The sequence below is a fragment of the Sminthopsis crassicaudata genome, chromosome 3, assembly GCF_048593235.1.
Source record: "Sminthopsis crassicaudata isolate SCR6 chromosome 3, ASM4859323v1, whole genome shotgun sequence".
In the NCBI taxonomy this organism is placed as follows: Eukaryota; Metazoa; Chordata; class Mammalia; order Dasyuromorphia; family Dasyuridae; genus Sminthopsis; species Sminthopsis crassicaudata.
The window spans coordinates 431,958,306-431,973,382 of NC_133619.1; the positions used below are offsets into that span (position 1 = coordinate 431,958,306).

Genomic DNA, 15,077 nt, shown 5'->3' on the forward strand with positions numbered 1-15,077 from the left:
TTCTCGGGAGGATTTTAGTTCATCTCAGAAAAGGAAGTTAATCTTCATTAGTTATAACTCAGAGGCTCTTCTGAGATATCTACTATAGAATTTAAATTTAACAATGCTCTGGACATTTTTAGGGGTTTCTGAGCCCCACATAAAACAACAAAAATTCAAATGATCATATAAAAACAATAATTTGCATTTAAGTAAGTGCTTTGTGATTCGTAAAATACTTGGATTACAAAAAACAGGCAGTACAAGTATTAATCCCCACTTTTGCAAATGAAGAAACCAAGATTCAATATGGCTTGCCCAAAGTCACGGAATCAGTAAATAGGATGTCTAATAGGTTCTGATTAAAATCTCAAATAGTCCTTGTAATACCTTTCTCTGTTAGAGAACCTTGGACTTGACTTCTTGACTGAAATTATATCACACTCTCTTGCTGCCTGAATTGATACGAGTCTTGGAGGCTGGTTGATCCCGGATGGGGCTAGTGACACATAAGCACTGATAGATCCCATGTTAATATTTCAAATGCCTTGACTTCTACCTCAATTTTCTCTAAAAACAAAATAAAAGAAGAGCTGTAAGGATAGGGAACTTGATGTACCTTTAGAATTTCCAGCTATAAATGAGCCACCCCCTGCTGTCCTGTTTGTATCAAATAGACGCAACATCTGAAATGCTACAACATCCCAAAGAAAGGCTTGTCCTTTTCTTCTTTTTATAAACCCTGGTGTGGTGCCATCTAACTCAAAGTAGATCATGACTTAAAATTTGCCATGCTGTGCCCTCATTGCTATTTTTTGATGCATTTGACTTCGTTATTACTTGTAAACTTCAGTGGTGATGCTCCAGAGTTATTTTTAAAAGGAAGACACTTTGCCAATCTGCTGCTGCTGCTGTTCTTCCCCAGAGGGCATTTTGAATTGCCACAGGAGAGACTCAGGAACAGAAGTGAGCTGAGACTCTCTCTTGCTCAGCCTTTTGTTAGACTCAGTGCCAGAGACACTCATCGGTCTAATATTATGTCTAGTATTACTGGATTCTCTTCTGCTTTCTGCTCATCTTCCTCCTAAAAATCAGTGTTCAGGGGAGTTTTTATTTCTTCCCAAATAATACTGAGCAAAGTCAGTTTGACAAGAGACAAAATAAGGGACATTTGCTTCAGAGATGGAGAAACTCCAGCTTTTGAAAGCTTATTTTTCCTTCATATATGAATGTAGATTCCACCTTAAGATTTTAGTCTAAATATGTGTTGACCTAGACACAGCACAAAGTGCTACTCAGAATTCAGAAAAAAAAAATACCTTTACTGATCATGAGAATGGTGGGCCTAGATAGAACTTTCAGATATATTGCTCCTTCTTTCAAGATTTCTTTAACAAATACCAAATTTTCTTTGTAGGGAATTATGACATTTAGTAAAACCTTATCAGAAAGGGAGAGGCAGAGAGATATTTTATAGATATATATATATATATATATATATTACAATTACTATATATATATTACAAAATATTAAAAAGGATACTAGATTTTAGTCACATTTACTTTTTAAAATAATATTTTTCTCAATAACATGTAAAAACATTTTTAACATTTGTTGTTTTTTTTAAATTTTGAGTTCCAAATTCTATCCTTTTCTTCCTTCTCTCTGTCTCCATGAGATGGTGAACAATCTGACATAGGTTATACAAGTCACACATACTTTTAAAGTAGACAAGAAAGGACACTGTTATAATGAAGATTTTCTTTGAAAACTTTTTTGATTTGGCTCTTGTTTTATTTTAAATAAAAACGTGAAATTCTCACATGGATGCCTTTTGCTTTGCACCAAAATTCGATTTTATATGTTGCTGAAGCAAGCACAAGTTGAAGTGACTCTGACAGCACTGAAGATATCCAGTGGTGAATTAGCACAATGAAATAAGATCACCAAAGTTCTTTTTAAAATACATGTTCAGTTTATGCTGAAGTTTTAAAGATGGGATAAATATATTTCAATAACTCCCATTTCTCTTGGAGACTTCAGAGTACAAAGATGTGAGAATGTTAAAATAGCAGTTTCATTGAGGAAAAGGATATTAAAATAAATCTATCTTCTCATAGTCTTCCAAACATTCATTTTTTGAAGCTTCTCAGACTATATTTAAAATTATTTAAAGGCTCATTTTGTATGGAGGAATTATCCAGGACCTTATAAAGAACAAAACCTAAGTATGTTGTTGGTACTTGATGAACTGCTGATTTTTTTTTTCCTTTGTGAGAATACTGCATTCCTTTTAAGGCATCAAAAAAACTACAAACTCATACTTCCATGTATCTGGTGGGCCCAGTGAATAAGAATGCTTAACTTGGATCAGGAAGACCTGTATTTAAATACTGCCTCAAACCTTTACTAGCTTGATTATCCTGGCAAATCCTTAACTTGCCTCAGTGTCAAGTTCCTATTAAAACAATAATACCTAATTCAAAAGGCTACATGATCATTATAATAATAACAAGATAATGCATGTAAAGGGCTCTGTAAACCTTGTCACACCATATAAGTTCTAGCTATTATTTTAACAATATTATCAAATAAATATTATTTATTCTTAAATAAATAAAATTATTTAATATAGCTATTATTTTCTATGTTATGTATTATATCTATATGTTAAATTTATGTATGTATGTATAATATTTACATATTATATGTTTGTAATTGTTAAGTCCTTTCATTCAGATCCACTTCCTCATGACCTCAATTGGGGTTCTCTTGGCAAAGGAGTATTTTGCTATTGTTTCCTGTTCATTTTACTCAGTTTTATGAGTAAAACTGAGGCAAACAGGGTTAAGTAATTTGCCCAGGATAAGGCCAGATTTGAACTCAGGAAGATGAATCTTTCTGACTCCTGACCCAGCACTCTATCTACTATGTTATTTAGCTGCCCTACATATAAAATACTAAAATATTACTAAAAATCCTTTTTGCTTTGTCAATTCAACGTACACTTTAGCTCCAGGCCTTTGAAATATCCCCAGTACTCCTTTGAGAGAATGAGTTTAAGCAATCAACAGAAATTGTACCAATACAGTTTGGAGTTTACAGTATTCCACAGCAGGCTCACCATATGCATCAGTGAGCAAATTCGAGTGTGTGTTTCTTTTTTGAGGGCAGCCTTGTCAACAGAAAAAAGCTGGCCATAGCTAACTATCCCCCTCACTGCTCCTACATTGTTCTCACTTCCAGTAGTTATTATTGACGGCACCTGACAGGAGGTTTTTTCCCACAACTAGCTCATATGTCAGACTAAGAGAATTGGAATCTGAAAAAGACTGGGTTAGGATGTTAAGAAGCTAGCCGAGGTACATGGAGGTGGGGGTGGGAGGAAGGGAACAACTAAAAAGAAAACAGGAGAATTACAAGTGCCTGGACATGATGGGATATGATGAGCACTGCAATTTAAACACACCTTAATTTTTTTAATTTAAGAAGTTTTTGGCTATGTAACTGATACAGTAGTTATAATGACCTTCCTTCCTCCCCTTCTCTGTGTCCCTGTCTTCCTTTTATACCTTCTAGTTATACTGAAAATCACAAATGAAAAAAAGGTTAAGATTGTCAGATAGATGAAGATAACAAAAGAATCCTCAGCCCCATACACTATCATAGGATTAGGGCTAATGGATGAATCAAACAAGTAGGAGTGACAGTTTGGAATCAACAAGTTTTTTTCACCTTCCTCCCCCTCATGGATGGTCCATTTTAGCTGTAAACTGTTGCAGGAACATCATTTGACCAAACATTTTGTCAGGGAGATAAGGTTGAATTTCTAAGATGTCTCTCCTACTTATGCCATTTTTTTTTTAGATTCACATTTTTTTCATTATTTGATAGATAGGCAATAACCCATACACATATATTCATACATACATACATATATAGTTAAAGCTTAGCTAAGAACCAGTTTTCATAACAAAGTAAATGATCCACCCATTTGACAGTATATTCTGTGTATCTCTCCTAGAAAAAATGTAGTTAGAGCAAGTGATACTACAAGTTCTAGATTCAGGGAAAAATAAATCTGATTAAGCTATTTATCTAATAGATTTTATTTTAATTCATCCTTATCAGTCAAATGTTTACTGAAAAAACAGGTTTAATAACTCTCAACCAAGAAGTATTTCTGAAAGAAATAACAGAAATTTATGAACATCACTTTGCTGATTTGTTATAAATAGCTATTTATAGACTTGTGCTTTTTAAAAGATTGCTATGACTTAGTGTGATGTAGTTCACCAAAGTAAAACTGTATGGAGATTTTAAATTTGTAAATTAAATGGAGACCGAGGGTCTTTTGTCAAAGTCAAAAACTTAGGAAATAATTTCAAGTGTTACTAAGTCTTTTATTGAGTTCCAGTAAATAACTATAATAATGTACTGACACAGTTACCTGAAATTGCACTTTTGTTTATTTATATTATTTCAGTGGAGGGTCGGACAATGCATTATTGATTTAATAGCTAAATGTAACTATTGAGGCCTACTATCAAATTGAAAGCTAGTGGAGAAGGTAGTTGTATTTGGGGGGAGATATGGGGAGGAAAATGTCACAGCCTGAAAGTAGACATGGATAGAAATTGGGACTATTAAGTTATTGATTTTTAAATTATATTTTAAAATCCAGAGCCAAGAGTACATGTATGTCATATATGTTTTTGTTATTGAGTCATTTGCATTGTGTCTGACTATAACCTCAGTTGGAGTTTTCTTGGCAAAGATATTGGAGTGGCTTGCAAAATGTAGTTCTGTTTCAGGGGGAAATAATTCATATTTGTGCAATATCACTCCAGGTAGTTGTACCATAATATGACCAAAGCGTATTTTAAAACTTGTATCTCTATCATTTCATTTGTAACTTTTTTTCAAAATAGTCAGTTTATAAATTAACATTACTAAGTACCTACTGTATGCAAGGCACTATACTAAGTGCTGGGTATACAAAGAATGGTTAAAGACGGCCCTTGTTTTTGAGGTGTCCACAGTCTAAATCGTGGAAACAACATACAAATAAAACTATATAAAACACAGAGGCAATGAGGATAGTGGATAGAGGCCCCGGTCTGAAATAGGGAGGATTTGAGTTCAAATCTGATCTTGGACACTTACTAGCTGTATGGGCAAGTAAATATCTACTCAGATATTGTTACAACACAAAACTAATTTAATGTTATTTAATAATAATATAATATAAATTTTACCATAACAGCAACATTATAAAGGGAGCAGCGAGGGGAAGGATGATAACTGATTTCAAGCTTTGTATTGGAAGACTATCATATAGCATAAAAAAAAAAAAAAAAGACATATGGATAGAGTGCTAGGTCTGGAGCCAGGAAGTCTCATCTTCCTGAATTCAAATCTGGCATCAGACACTTACTAGTTGTGTGTCCCTGGGTAAGTCACTTAATCTTGTTTACCTCAGTTTTTTCATCTGTAAAATGAACAGAACAAGGAAATGCCAAATTTCTCCAGTATCTTTTCCAAGGAAACCTTACTTGGGGACAGGAGTTAGACTTGAATGAAAGGACTCAACAGTAGCAATATATATGAACTGAGGGATCTAGATACTCTTAAACCTGAACATCTGAAGCCTCCCCTCACCCCTGTGTTTCATTTCACTAATATGAAAACTGCCAATGTTAAAAATCACATGTAAAAAGTGAAAGCAAGGTGTTGAGGTAAATCTACTGGTGCAGGATTGGTTTATAATTATTGAGATGATTTACTAGCAGTTTAAAATATTCTGTATTTAACACAATCAATTGTCTGGTATTAAAATGCTAATGAAATGGTAAACATCTGCTAAGTTTTTTATGATAATGAACATTGGAAGTTCCAGAGGTAATTTTTCCCCTTGTGTCCTACTATTCCTGCCTAACTCATATTTACATATAGATTTGGTTGAATGAGGGGATGGCGATGCGACAAGTGATCTGTGATGTCAAAAGACCAGTTTGTTTATTTCATCTCTTGTATTCTCCTTGATTTGACAAAGTGACTCTCCAATTCCTCCAGAGAAACTTTATCCTACAAAGCTATCATAGCCTCAGTTGTAGAATACAGAAATAACCTGTTTTATCTTTAAGAGAATCTTTGTAATTTACTGAAATGAAAACAAGAGATAATCTTTAACCAGAAAATCAATCAAGTATAATGAGGATGACTGTCATAATTTTAATAAAATCAGTGTAAAAAGAGAATAAAAATATTAAATAAATGCTTTAACTTAAGACATAGTTCTATGTTAGCTGCATTTAAACTAAAATTCTATGTTTTTAGTAGGCATTTAGGTATAAGCTCTTTAAATACTTTAACATGTGCCCTTGCAACTCAAGATATGTTGATATTGACTTGGACTACCAGACTCCAAAACTAGACAATAGCTGTAACATTACCTAATTAGAAGGGCAGTATGTAATTATATACAGGGCTGTCTGTGAACACCATGCTGAAATCAAAAGTGTTTACTTTGATACTTACTGGGAAAAATATAATTTTCTTTTCTATCATTTCAGTGATTTATTTGCTGAATTCTGCTATGAATTCCAAAATAGTTGGTTTATTTTATGGGGCATTTCTAACAATGTTTAGCCACTACAGATATATTCTTAACAGTTTTCTTTACTACTTTTTAGAATTATTCTAAATGGATCCAGAGAGCCAATTCAGAACTACTCTCAATAATGTCTTGGAATGCTTCAAAATTTGGTAGCAAACTTATCAAATGATTACTATGAAAATAACATTGGAATAGAGTTGGGTATTCTAAGAAGGCATGTATAACTAAGGATGGACATTTTAATAGATGGCACATTATCATCTTCTGTTAGTTTGTCCTTGAAGTCAATAAGAGGTTACAACAACATAATTGCCATGTATTTCTTTATACAATTCCTAAAATCTCTCTTAACTAGGACCCATTGCTTCTGAAACTTACTCAGGATAGACAGTGTGGTTGTAAGCTAAAGTTCAGATATTCATTTTTGTATAGATTTTTATTTTAAAACTATTCAATCTAAAAATCAAAGGTCTAATTAATGGAGATAGTTACTAATATAAATGTTAAAAGCAATGAAAGAATTTATAATCACTTAAAATCTCAAGGCAGAAGAAATCTATTTAGAATCTGGTTTTATGTATACTTATACAACATAGCCCCAAATCTCCTTTCCCTTTTCCCAATCTCATTCTTTCCCACGCATATTTATCCTCAAACAAGGGAAAATCCCTGATTTGTTTTGTATTATGAAAACAAATAATTTAACTCCAAGCTTCCTTGGGAGCAGACAATAACTATAGAGCATTAATGTTTCTTTTATTTTAAAAAAAGGCAAAATAAAATAATCACAACTAAATCTAAAGATTGTATAAAATGTCTCCACTAATTATTCATAACATCATGTATAAGGCAACCCCACGTGGTAATAGGCATCTGGCTTTAACAGAAGCTCCTCCCCTTCTGTCTTTTGCCTTTTTGGCTTGTCGGAGCTGCTCAGACGGTTTCATTCTACAGTACCCGCCAGTATGATTCATGTACCATATGTCTTTTTAGAGTCTGAGCAAGCACGACCCTGAGCATAGGGAAGCCCTCTGCATCATTTAGACAATGAGAAAGTAAGGTGGCTTTTAATCGTATTGACTCCTCCTGTACCATTTTATTACTCCCATGTAATATATCTCTTCCAGGTTGCAGCACAGCAGTTTTATTCCTGTGCCCATAGGTTGTGAGAGATATGAAGTGTGATTGACTGAATTTCTCTTTTTTGTTGTTGTTGTTCTTGGCAGGTAGTACATGCCACAGTACCACACTTCCTGCACTTGTGCGCACACCTACCCTGATGATGCAGCCTTCCCTGGATATCAAACCATTTATGTCCTTTCCAGTGGATAGTAATTCTGCTGTTGGGCTCTTTCCAAATTTTAACACAGTGAGTAAATGCATTTTATATTATTTATTTATCCCTTCCTTGGTCTTTTTTTTTCTTTATTGCATTTGAGAATTTTCAATAGATGGAGCCTCTCTTTCCAAAGTGTGTAAATTTAGCATTAATTATTGGACAAATCTATTTCATCTGTGTTAAGGAAGATAATGTCTCAACTATAGGAATTACTAGTAGATTCACTTTAGCAAATTTTTCTCCAAATGGCTTTTCACTTGTTTCTTTGCTTAATTTTGATAGACCTTCTAGTAAAATAGCAGCCTTGCTTCTTTCTGGGATCCTGTTCATATACTAGAAGATTGTTAATTTCAAAGTATCAAGCTAATTTTTCTTGCTAAACTAGAAAGGAAAAAATTATTCTGAACTTTGTCTCTCCAAGAGCATTTTTATTTTGCAGACTTTCTAAATATCTTGTGAATCTTAGACAATTGGTATTTTTTTTAATGTTCAAATTATTTTAGATTAAATGTGTCTGATTCAATCAGGATTTTTAGAAAGATTAACCCTTTTTTGAGCGGATTCTACTCTTAAAATATGTTAATTATTCACAAGATTCTTAAAAGTTCTTTCAAGAAATTATAAATATTAATAAAGTTCTCTCATCTCCAGTCACCTCATTTATAATCAGCTGGACTACTTTCATAATCTGAATGCTTTGCCAGTAAACACATTGATATCTTCCAATAACAGTCAACAGACTTCTAAAAGTAGAAATGGTTAAGTAATTTAGGCGATGATGGGGCTGATTTCTGTACAGTCAGTAAGTACAGTCTAGTTGGGCATGATCGTTTACATGGATTAGACAGCATCATAGATGTTGCTGTACTCGGAAGAGAATTGTATTATCAACACCACCAGACAGTGAGTGTTTGAAGCACTGCCAAGTGTTTCCTTTTGCAAACTTATCTTCTGCACGAAGTGAAAACAGCAAGAGGATTTTTTCCTCCAGGGTTGTAAATAAATTCTGCTGACAGGCCTTCTGCCATGGCATAGAGTTGTAAGGTAATTAGGGTGTAACAGATCAGCCAACTTTTTTAAAATAGTGGTGGCCTTGACTTGGAGATTAAACAGTTGGGATTTTTTCTCCCCTTCATTGGGTTTTTCAGACACAACTGAGACAATAAAAAGGGAAGATGGTAAGCATCCTTTACGATGCAGTGAAACCGATCAGTAAGATAAATTACCCTTGTCCTCTTCACCAAACTCCATCAATACCAACCCTCTTGGAGCACAGCAATATACTATTTCAAGAGACTAAATAAAAAGCGTGTCTATTATGTCTTTTTATTGAACATATGTGCTGATCAACAATAATCACATTGAATAATATCACTTGGTACATTTATTATGTTATTATTTTACTTTTGTTGTTTATTTTTTCCCTTTAATGTGTATTTGGGAAACAGAGAGGAGTGGGGTGTTAGAGAACTACTATTTATGTTAACTATTGCACAGATCACCTGTTCACAATCATGCCTTTGCACTATTTGAATAATGCCTGCCTTATACATAATCTTGGAAAATATTTTGTAAAACTTTTATTAAGAAATAAAAGTAAAATTTCTAAACTGGTAGGACCTATAGCATTATGCAACATGCATATTTGTTTTTTTCTCGTGCCATAATTATTTACCTTTGATATAGTTGATGCAAAAATGATATTTTTAAAAGCTACCTAAAGCATGCTTCTAGAAATGGAATTTCATTGTTTACAGTTTGAGAGAAAGCTAATTTCTTCCTCAAAATGACATTTTGTTAAAGAAAAAAGTGGTTTCTACTGAGCCCTCTGTGGGAAACAAGCAAACAGCTCCCAGTGAAGCCACACAATAGTTTAGCCTTCACTCTAGTCTCTCTTACTTTCTACTATGTGAAGTATGTTTCTTGGCTAGAGAATCTTTCAATTAGTCAGAATATTGAAAAAAAATATTGATTCAAAGTATTAATTAATGAATTCATGTAACTTTAGTTATATGAACTGAGTGAGCTGGTTTTGGAGTCAGGAAGACCTGGATTCAAATCCTGCTTCTGACAGCTGTTCTGAACAGGGTCAAGTCACATAAATGAATTCTCACTTGAAGTTACTGAACAATTGTCTTGAGCTTTAGTGGAAGAAGTCTGCATACCAGGAGTTCCAATGAAAACACAAGCCCAAATAAAAATGTATTTATAAGACAAGCTTGGCTTTCTACTAGTCTTCACAAAGCTCCAGAACAACCTGCAGGTGGGATTTTCTATTATGGCATCCTAATTTAAAACTTTTGCACATTGTAAATGCTTAACAAGTGTTAGTTTAATTGAATTGAGATATTTTTTGATTTACTTCACAAAGTAACTACCTTTTTTCTTTAATAATGTTGTATTTTTCCTAATACAATGCAAAGATAGTTTTAAATATTCAACTTTGCAAAATTTTGTGTTCCAAATTTTTCTCAGCAAGCAATCTGATAGTTTTAAATATTCACCTTTGCAAAATTTTGTGTTCCAAATTTTTCTCAGCAAGCAATCTGATATAGGTTAAACACATGCAATTCTTCTAAATATATTTCCATATTCATCATGCTGTACAAGAAAAATTAGATAAAAAGAAAAAAAAAACATGAGAAAGAAAAAACCCCAAGTAAACAAACAACAACAAAAAGGTGAAAATACTCTGATTTGATCCACATTCAGTCTCCATAGTTCTCTATCTAGATATGGATGGCACTTTCTATTACAAGTCTATTGGAATAGTTTTGAATCCCTTCATTGTTGAAAAGAGCCAAGCCCATCACAGTTGAATACCACATAATCTTGTTCCTGTGTACAATGTTCTCTTGATTCTACTTACTTCACTCAGCATCAGTTCATGAAACTGTTTTCAGGCTTTTCTGAAATTAGCCTGTTCATTATTTCTTATAGGACAATAATATTCCATTGCATTCATATACCACAACTTATTCTGCCATTCTTGAACTGCTGGGTATCCATTCAACATAATTTTTTAAATGTAGAATTCTTCTTCCATTTTTGCTCCCTGCTTGAACTTAATTTTATTTTGTAGATTCATTTGCTGGAAAGGCTGAGCTTTTATCTCATAGATAAAGAGCCTATAGCAGTAAAAGCTTTAGCAGGAATTGCTACATATATATGCAGCCAGTGTTTTAGGGCCCAATTTTATTACCATTCTACCAAAAAAAAGCAAAAAAAAAAAAAAAAATACTTAGCCCATCTATCTTGAAAGAAATGAATAAATATATTATTAAAATGTAGATTAGAAATACTAGATTTGGAGCCAGAATACTTGTGTTTGATTCATAGCTATTTATTAGCCTTGTGACCTTGGGGAGGTCACCTTCTCAGGGCCTCACTTTGCTCATCTGTAAGATGAGGAGGTTGGACCAGCTGACCTTTCTGGTCCCCTCCAACTTTAAATCCTCTGATCTTGTGCCTGAAATAACATAGGACTAAGGAGTAAATATAGCAATGTGTAAAACCCTGATTAAAACCCTTTTATCACTTAATCTTTTCTGCTCTGCTGAGCAAGTTTTTTTTTAATTTTTTAAATTTTTAGTCTTTTTTTATCTTTCCAAATACACATATAGTTTTCAACATTCACCTTTGCAAAACCTTGTGTTACAAATTTTTCTCCCTCTCCTCTTCCTTCCCAAAGTCAGCAAGCAATCTGATATCGGTTAAACATATACAATTCTTCTAAACATTTTCCATATTCATCATTGAGCAAATATTGTAAATCAGTTTTCTATACACATTTGAGTCCACCTCTCTCTCTCCTTACTTCCTTCTCTCTCTTCTTGTAGTCTCTCTTCCTTCTCCCCTACCCATTTTCCTCTTCTCCCATTTTTTTCCTTCCCTGCTCCCCCTCCCTCTCTCACTTTTTCCCTTCATCCCTCTCTTGGTTCATAATATGTGTGTGTGTGTGTGTGTGTGTGTGTGTGTGTGTGTGTGTGTGTGTATATACAGAGAGAGAGAGAGAGAGAGAGAGAGAGAGAGAGAGAGAGAGAGATCGCCTAAGAGGCTTTGCATATATAAACCAAGCCATTAAAGACAACATATTTGAAAGAATACCAACATTTCTGAGAAACAAATTCACAAACTGTTCTTCTTTATAGCCTACTTCTGAGTTAAGAATAAACACTCATGAAGAATTCCAATGATACCTTATTTTTGGCCAGGGTATATTTGTAAGGGAATCAGATTTTGAATAGGTATGTAGAAAAAAGCCTTTTGTATAAGGCATCTTGTTTTCCTACCTGTGAGATAAACACTAAAACGGTAGCCTTTGAGAATATGACATATTTCAGTTCTTTTTAAGTTCAAAGATTTTGTCCATTTCGTTCCTAGTAGGTTGTTAGAAAAAAAAAAATTGAAAAAATCTTTCTGCAGGAGAAATGATCCACAGTAACTACCGGTAACTCAACTGAAAGGGATAGCTTTAGGGCTTAGTAGATAGTGTCAAGCATTGACTCATCTTCCTGAGCCCAAATCTCATCTCAGATACTAACTGTATGATCCCGGGCAAATCACTCTGTTTCCTCCTCTGCAAAATGAGCTATGGAAGGAAATGTCAAATTATTTTAGTATTTTTACCAAGAAATGACAAATGGCTCCACTGAGCGACCCATCTTGAACCCAAAGTAGGAAGCATGACATGACAATGATACACAAAACACATGGCATCAACTAGGGCAACTAGGTGATGCAGTGGAGAGAGTCCTTCACCTGGAAGCAGAGAGACTTGAATTAGAATATGTCTTAAGAGTCACTTAACATCTCTCTGCCTCACAGGTTAAATATAAAATGAGGAAAATCACTATATTACTGTAAACTATAATGTAATACGAACTGAAAAATATGGGAAATAATAGCCACTTGTAGTAAAGATCAAATGAGATAAAATTTATAGGCATTTTGCAAAGTGCCTGACACATAGAAGGCACTTTTTAAATGCTAGATGTTATTGTTTACAAACAATACATATGTAGAGTAAAGTAGAGATAATCAACAAATGAAAGGCTCTAAAATTAATAATGACCAAGTAAAACTATTCTTTCTTTCTATCTATTTATCTATGCTTGCCCACTATGTATATATATATATATATATATACATATATATATATATATGTATATGTATATATATATATACATATATATATATATGTATACATATATATATACACACATCTATACCTATATATGTATACTGCAAGTATTTCTAATATGTATCTGTACAATTTATGATTTCTGTAAAGGAAGTAGGAGTAACTCAATAATTTGTGCTTTTTTTGTGTCCCTAAAATTAACATTTTAATTTGTTAAAGATTTCTCATCATTCTAATTATTAAAGGATTATGGCTATCCAGATAGAGATTTTTAAAAGAAGTAGCATTTTTTAAAAAATGAATCTTTGCCTCTCTGTGTTCTAGAATACTCTCAGCCACTCCACTCTCAACCCCTTCACAGGATGGAATAGTGTTTATCTTTCATGGTTCTGTTGATAGTTCAATATTTGCTGTACCTCAAGTCATCAGTCACCTCCAGTCTCTTTTCTATCAATACTTCTTTCTTGCCTTTTCTGAAAGGCCCTATTGGTTTTATGGAAACTGTGGTAACCATTCCATTTCCATTCTGGCCTCAGACTCGTTTTTAAAAATCCTCTGGGTCATTGATATGGTTCATCAGCATTTGGGGAGTCTCTTCAATGCGCAGAAGAGAGTTCTGGATTCTGTAAGGGAGAAAGAAGATAAATTGAAGGCAGTTCAATTCAGCTCTGTGGGAACCTTACAAATTTAATCTGTAGGAGAAAAGAAACACATGTGAAAAAAGCCCTAAAAAGGAAGTACAAAATGCAAGCTTTATTATTGCTCTATATACAGGGTAGAATTAGGAGGTTGTTGTAAATGGATGAGGAGATTCTAGAGGAGCCATACACACCCATTGTCTTTGTTATTTAGTATGTTTTATGTTTGTCAAGTGCCTCATGGTCATTTATTAATTAATAGGCATTAATAGATATGCAGAAGGAAATACTAGGGCTTCTCCCAAAAGAATCGGGCTCATTTGCATTAAATCTTCCTGCATAAACAGCATATTACTTTTGCTTTATTCTTTGAGAGAAGACACAAGGAGAACTGATCCATAACTTATTCAAATAGAATGAGTTCATTAAAAAAAAAAAATATATATATATATATATCCTTATATCTAAGATTCATGAAACTTTATAATTTAAAGGCATGTATTATACATATGCATTTCTGGATTTAAAGAAAGATCTTCTATTCAACAATAGCCTCAGAGCCATAGTAACTTGTCAGTTATTCTGTCAATTGACAGGTGTTTTACACACCTATTTATTTGATTTGTCTTTCTGAGTCCCTCCCATAATTTTGCAACTGTTCAGGAAGGCTGAACAATGAAGGTCACTGAGGCTTTATTGAAAGAGTTTTTTACATTCTATATTTACTGAAAATAATCTGCTTCCTGTCCCTTACCTTGTAATGATTTTTTTTCTCCTAACATATGAACAGGGATGTATAGATGGGATTGAGGACTCTTGCTGAAATATTAACCTGAAATTCTTCATGTGATTTCTTTGAATTGTTAAGAGTATTTGAATTCTGTATGACAGAATTCTATACAGTGATCTATATGTGTGCCAATTATTTTATCATCTCTGGTTAATTCTGAGATTCTGCATTAAGTATCACATGGCATTCCCAATGTATATTTTTAAAATGATATTTTCTTGATATGGAAAATAAAGAAGGTATTAAAAAAGAAAATTGGGGGACTAGAATAATTTTATTTCTTAAGCAATTATGTCACAATGAAACCTTTATAGCTAATATTTAGTTTATTTGTTTTTGAGTCTGTTTATCAGACTTCAGAGAAAATTATTATTTATATTTTACTTTAGAATGATCAAAAATGACCCTTTTTCTGTAGCTTATATTTTAAAGATACTATTTTAGGATTCTCCAAGATGGCATATTTTTTCAAATGTGAATATTCATAATGACTGGTTTCAGTGCACTTTAGTGGAAATGGTACAGGATATTGATTCCGAGGACCTGATTCAAAACCCATCTCTACCAC

General features: G+C 33.3%; 1 protein-coding gene across 10 annotated transcripts in view; it reads left to right on the forward strand.

Annotated features, from left to right (window-relative positions):
- Nucleotides 1-15,077, forward strand: part of ZNF385B (zinc finger protein 385B) — a 520,340-nt gene that overhangs the window by 401,385 nt on the left and 103,878 nt on the right. For 9 of the 10 annotated variants that reach the window (XM_074302977.1, XM_074302975.1, XM_074302976.1 and 6 more), the window contains one exon: nucleotides 7,826-7,968. In XM_074302977.1, the coding sequence (XP_074159078.1) occupies nucleotides 7,826-7,968 (143 nt within the window). Of the gene's footprint in view, nucleotides 1-7,523; nucleotides 7,655-7,825; nucleotides 7,969-15,077 lie in introns of those variants that run through there. The other variant, XM_074302981.1, reaches the window with a different exon arrangement.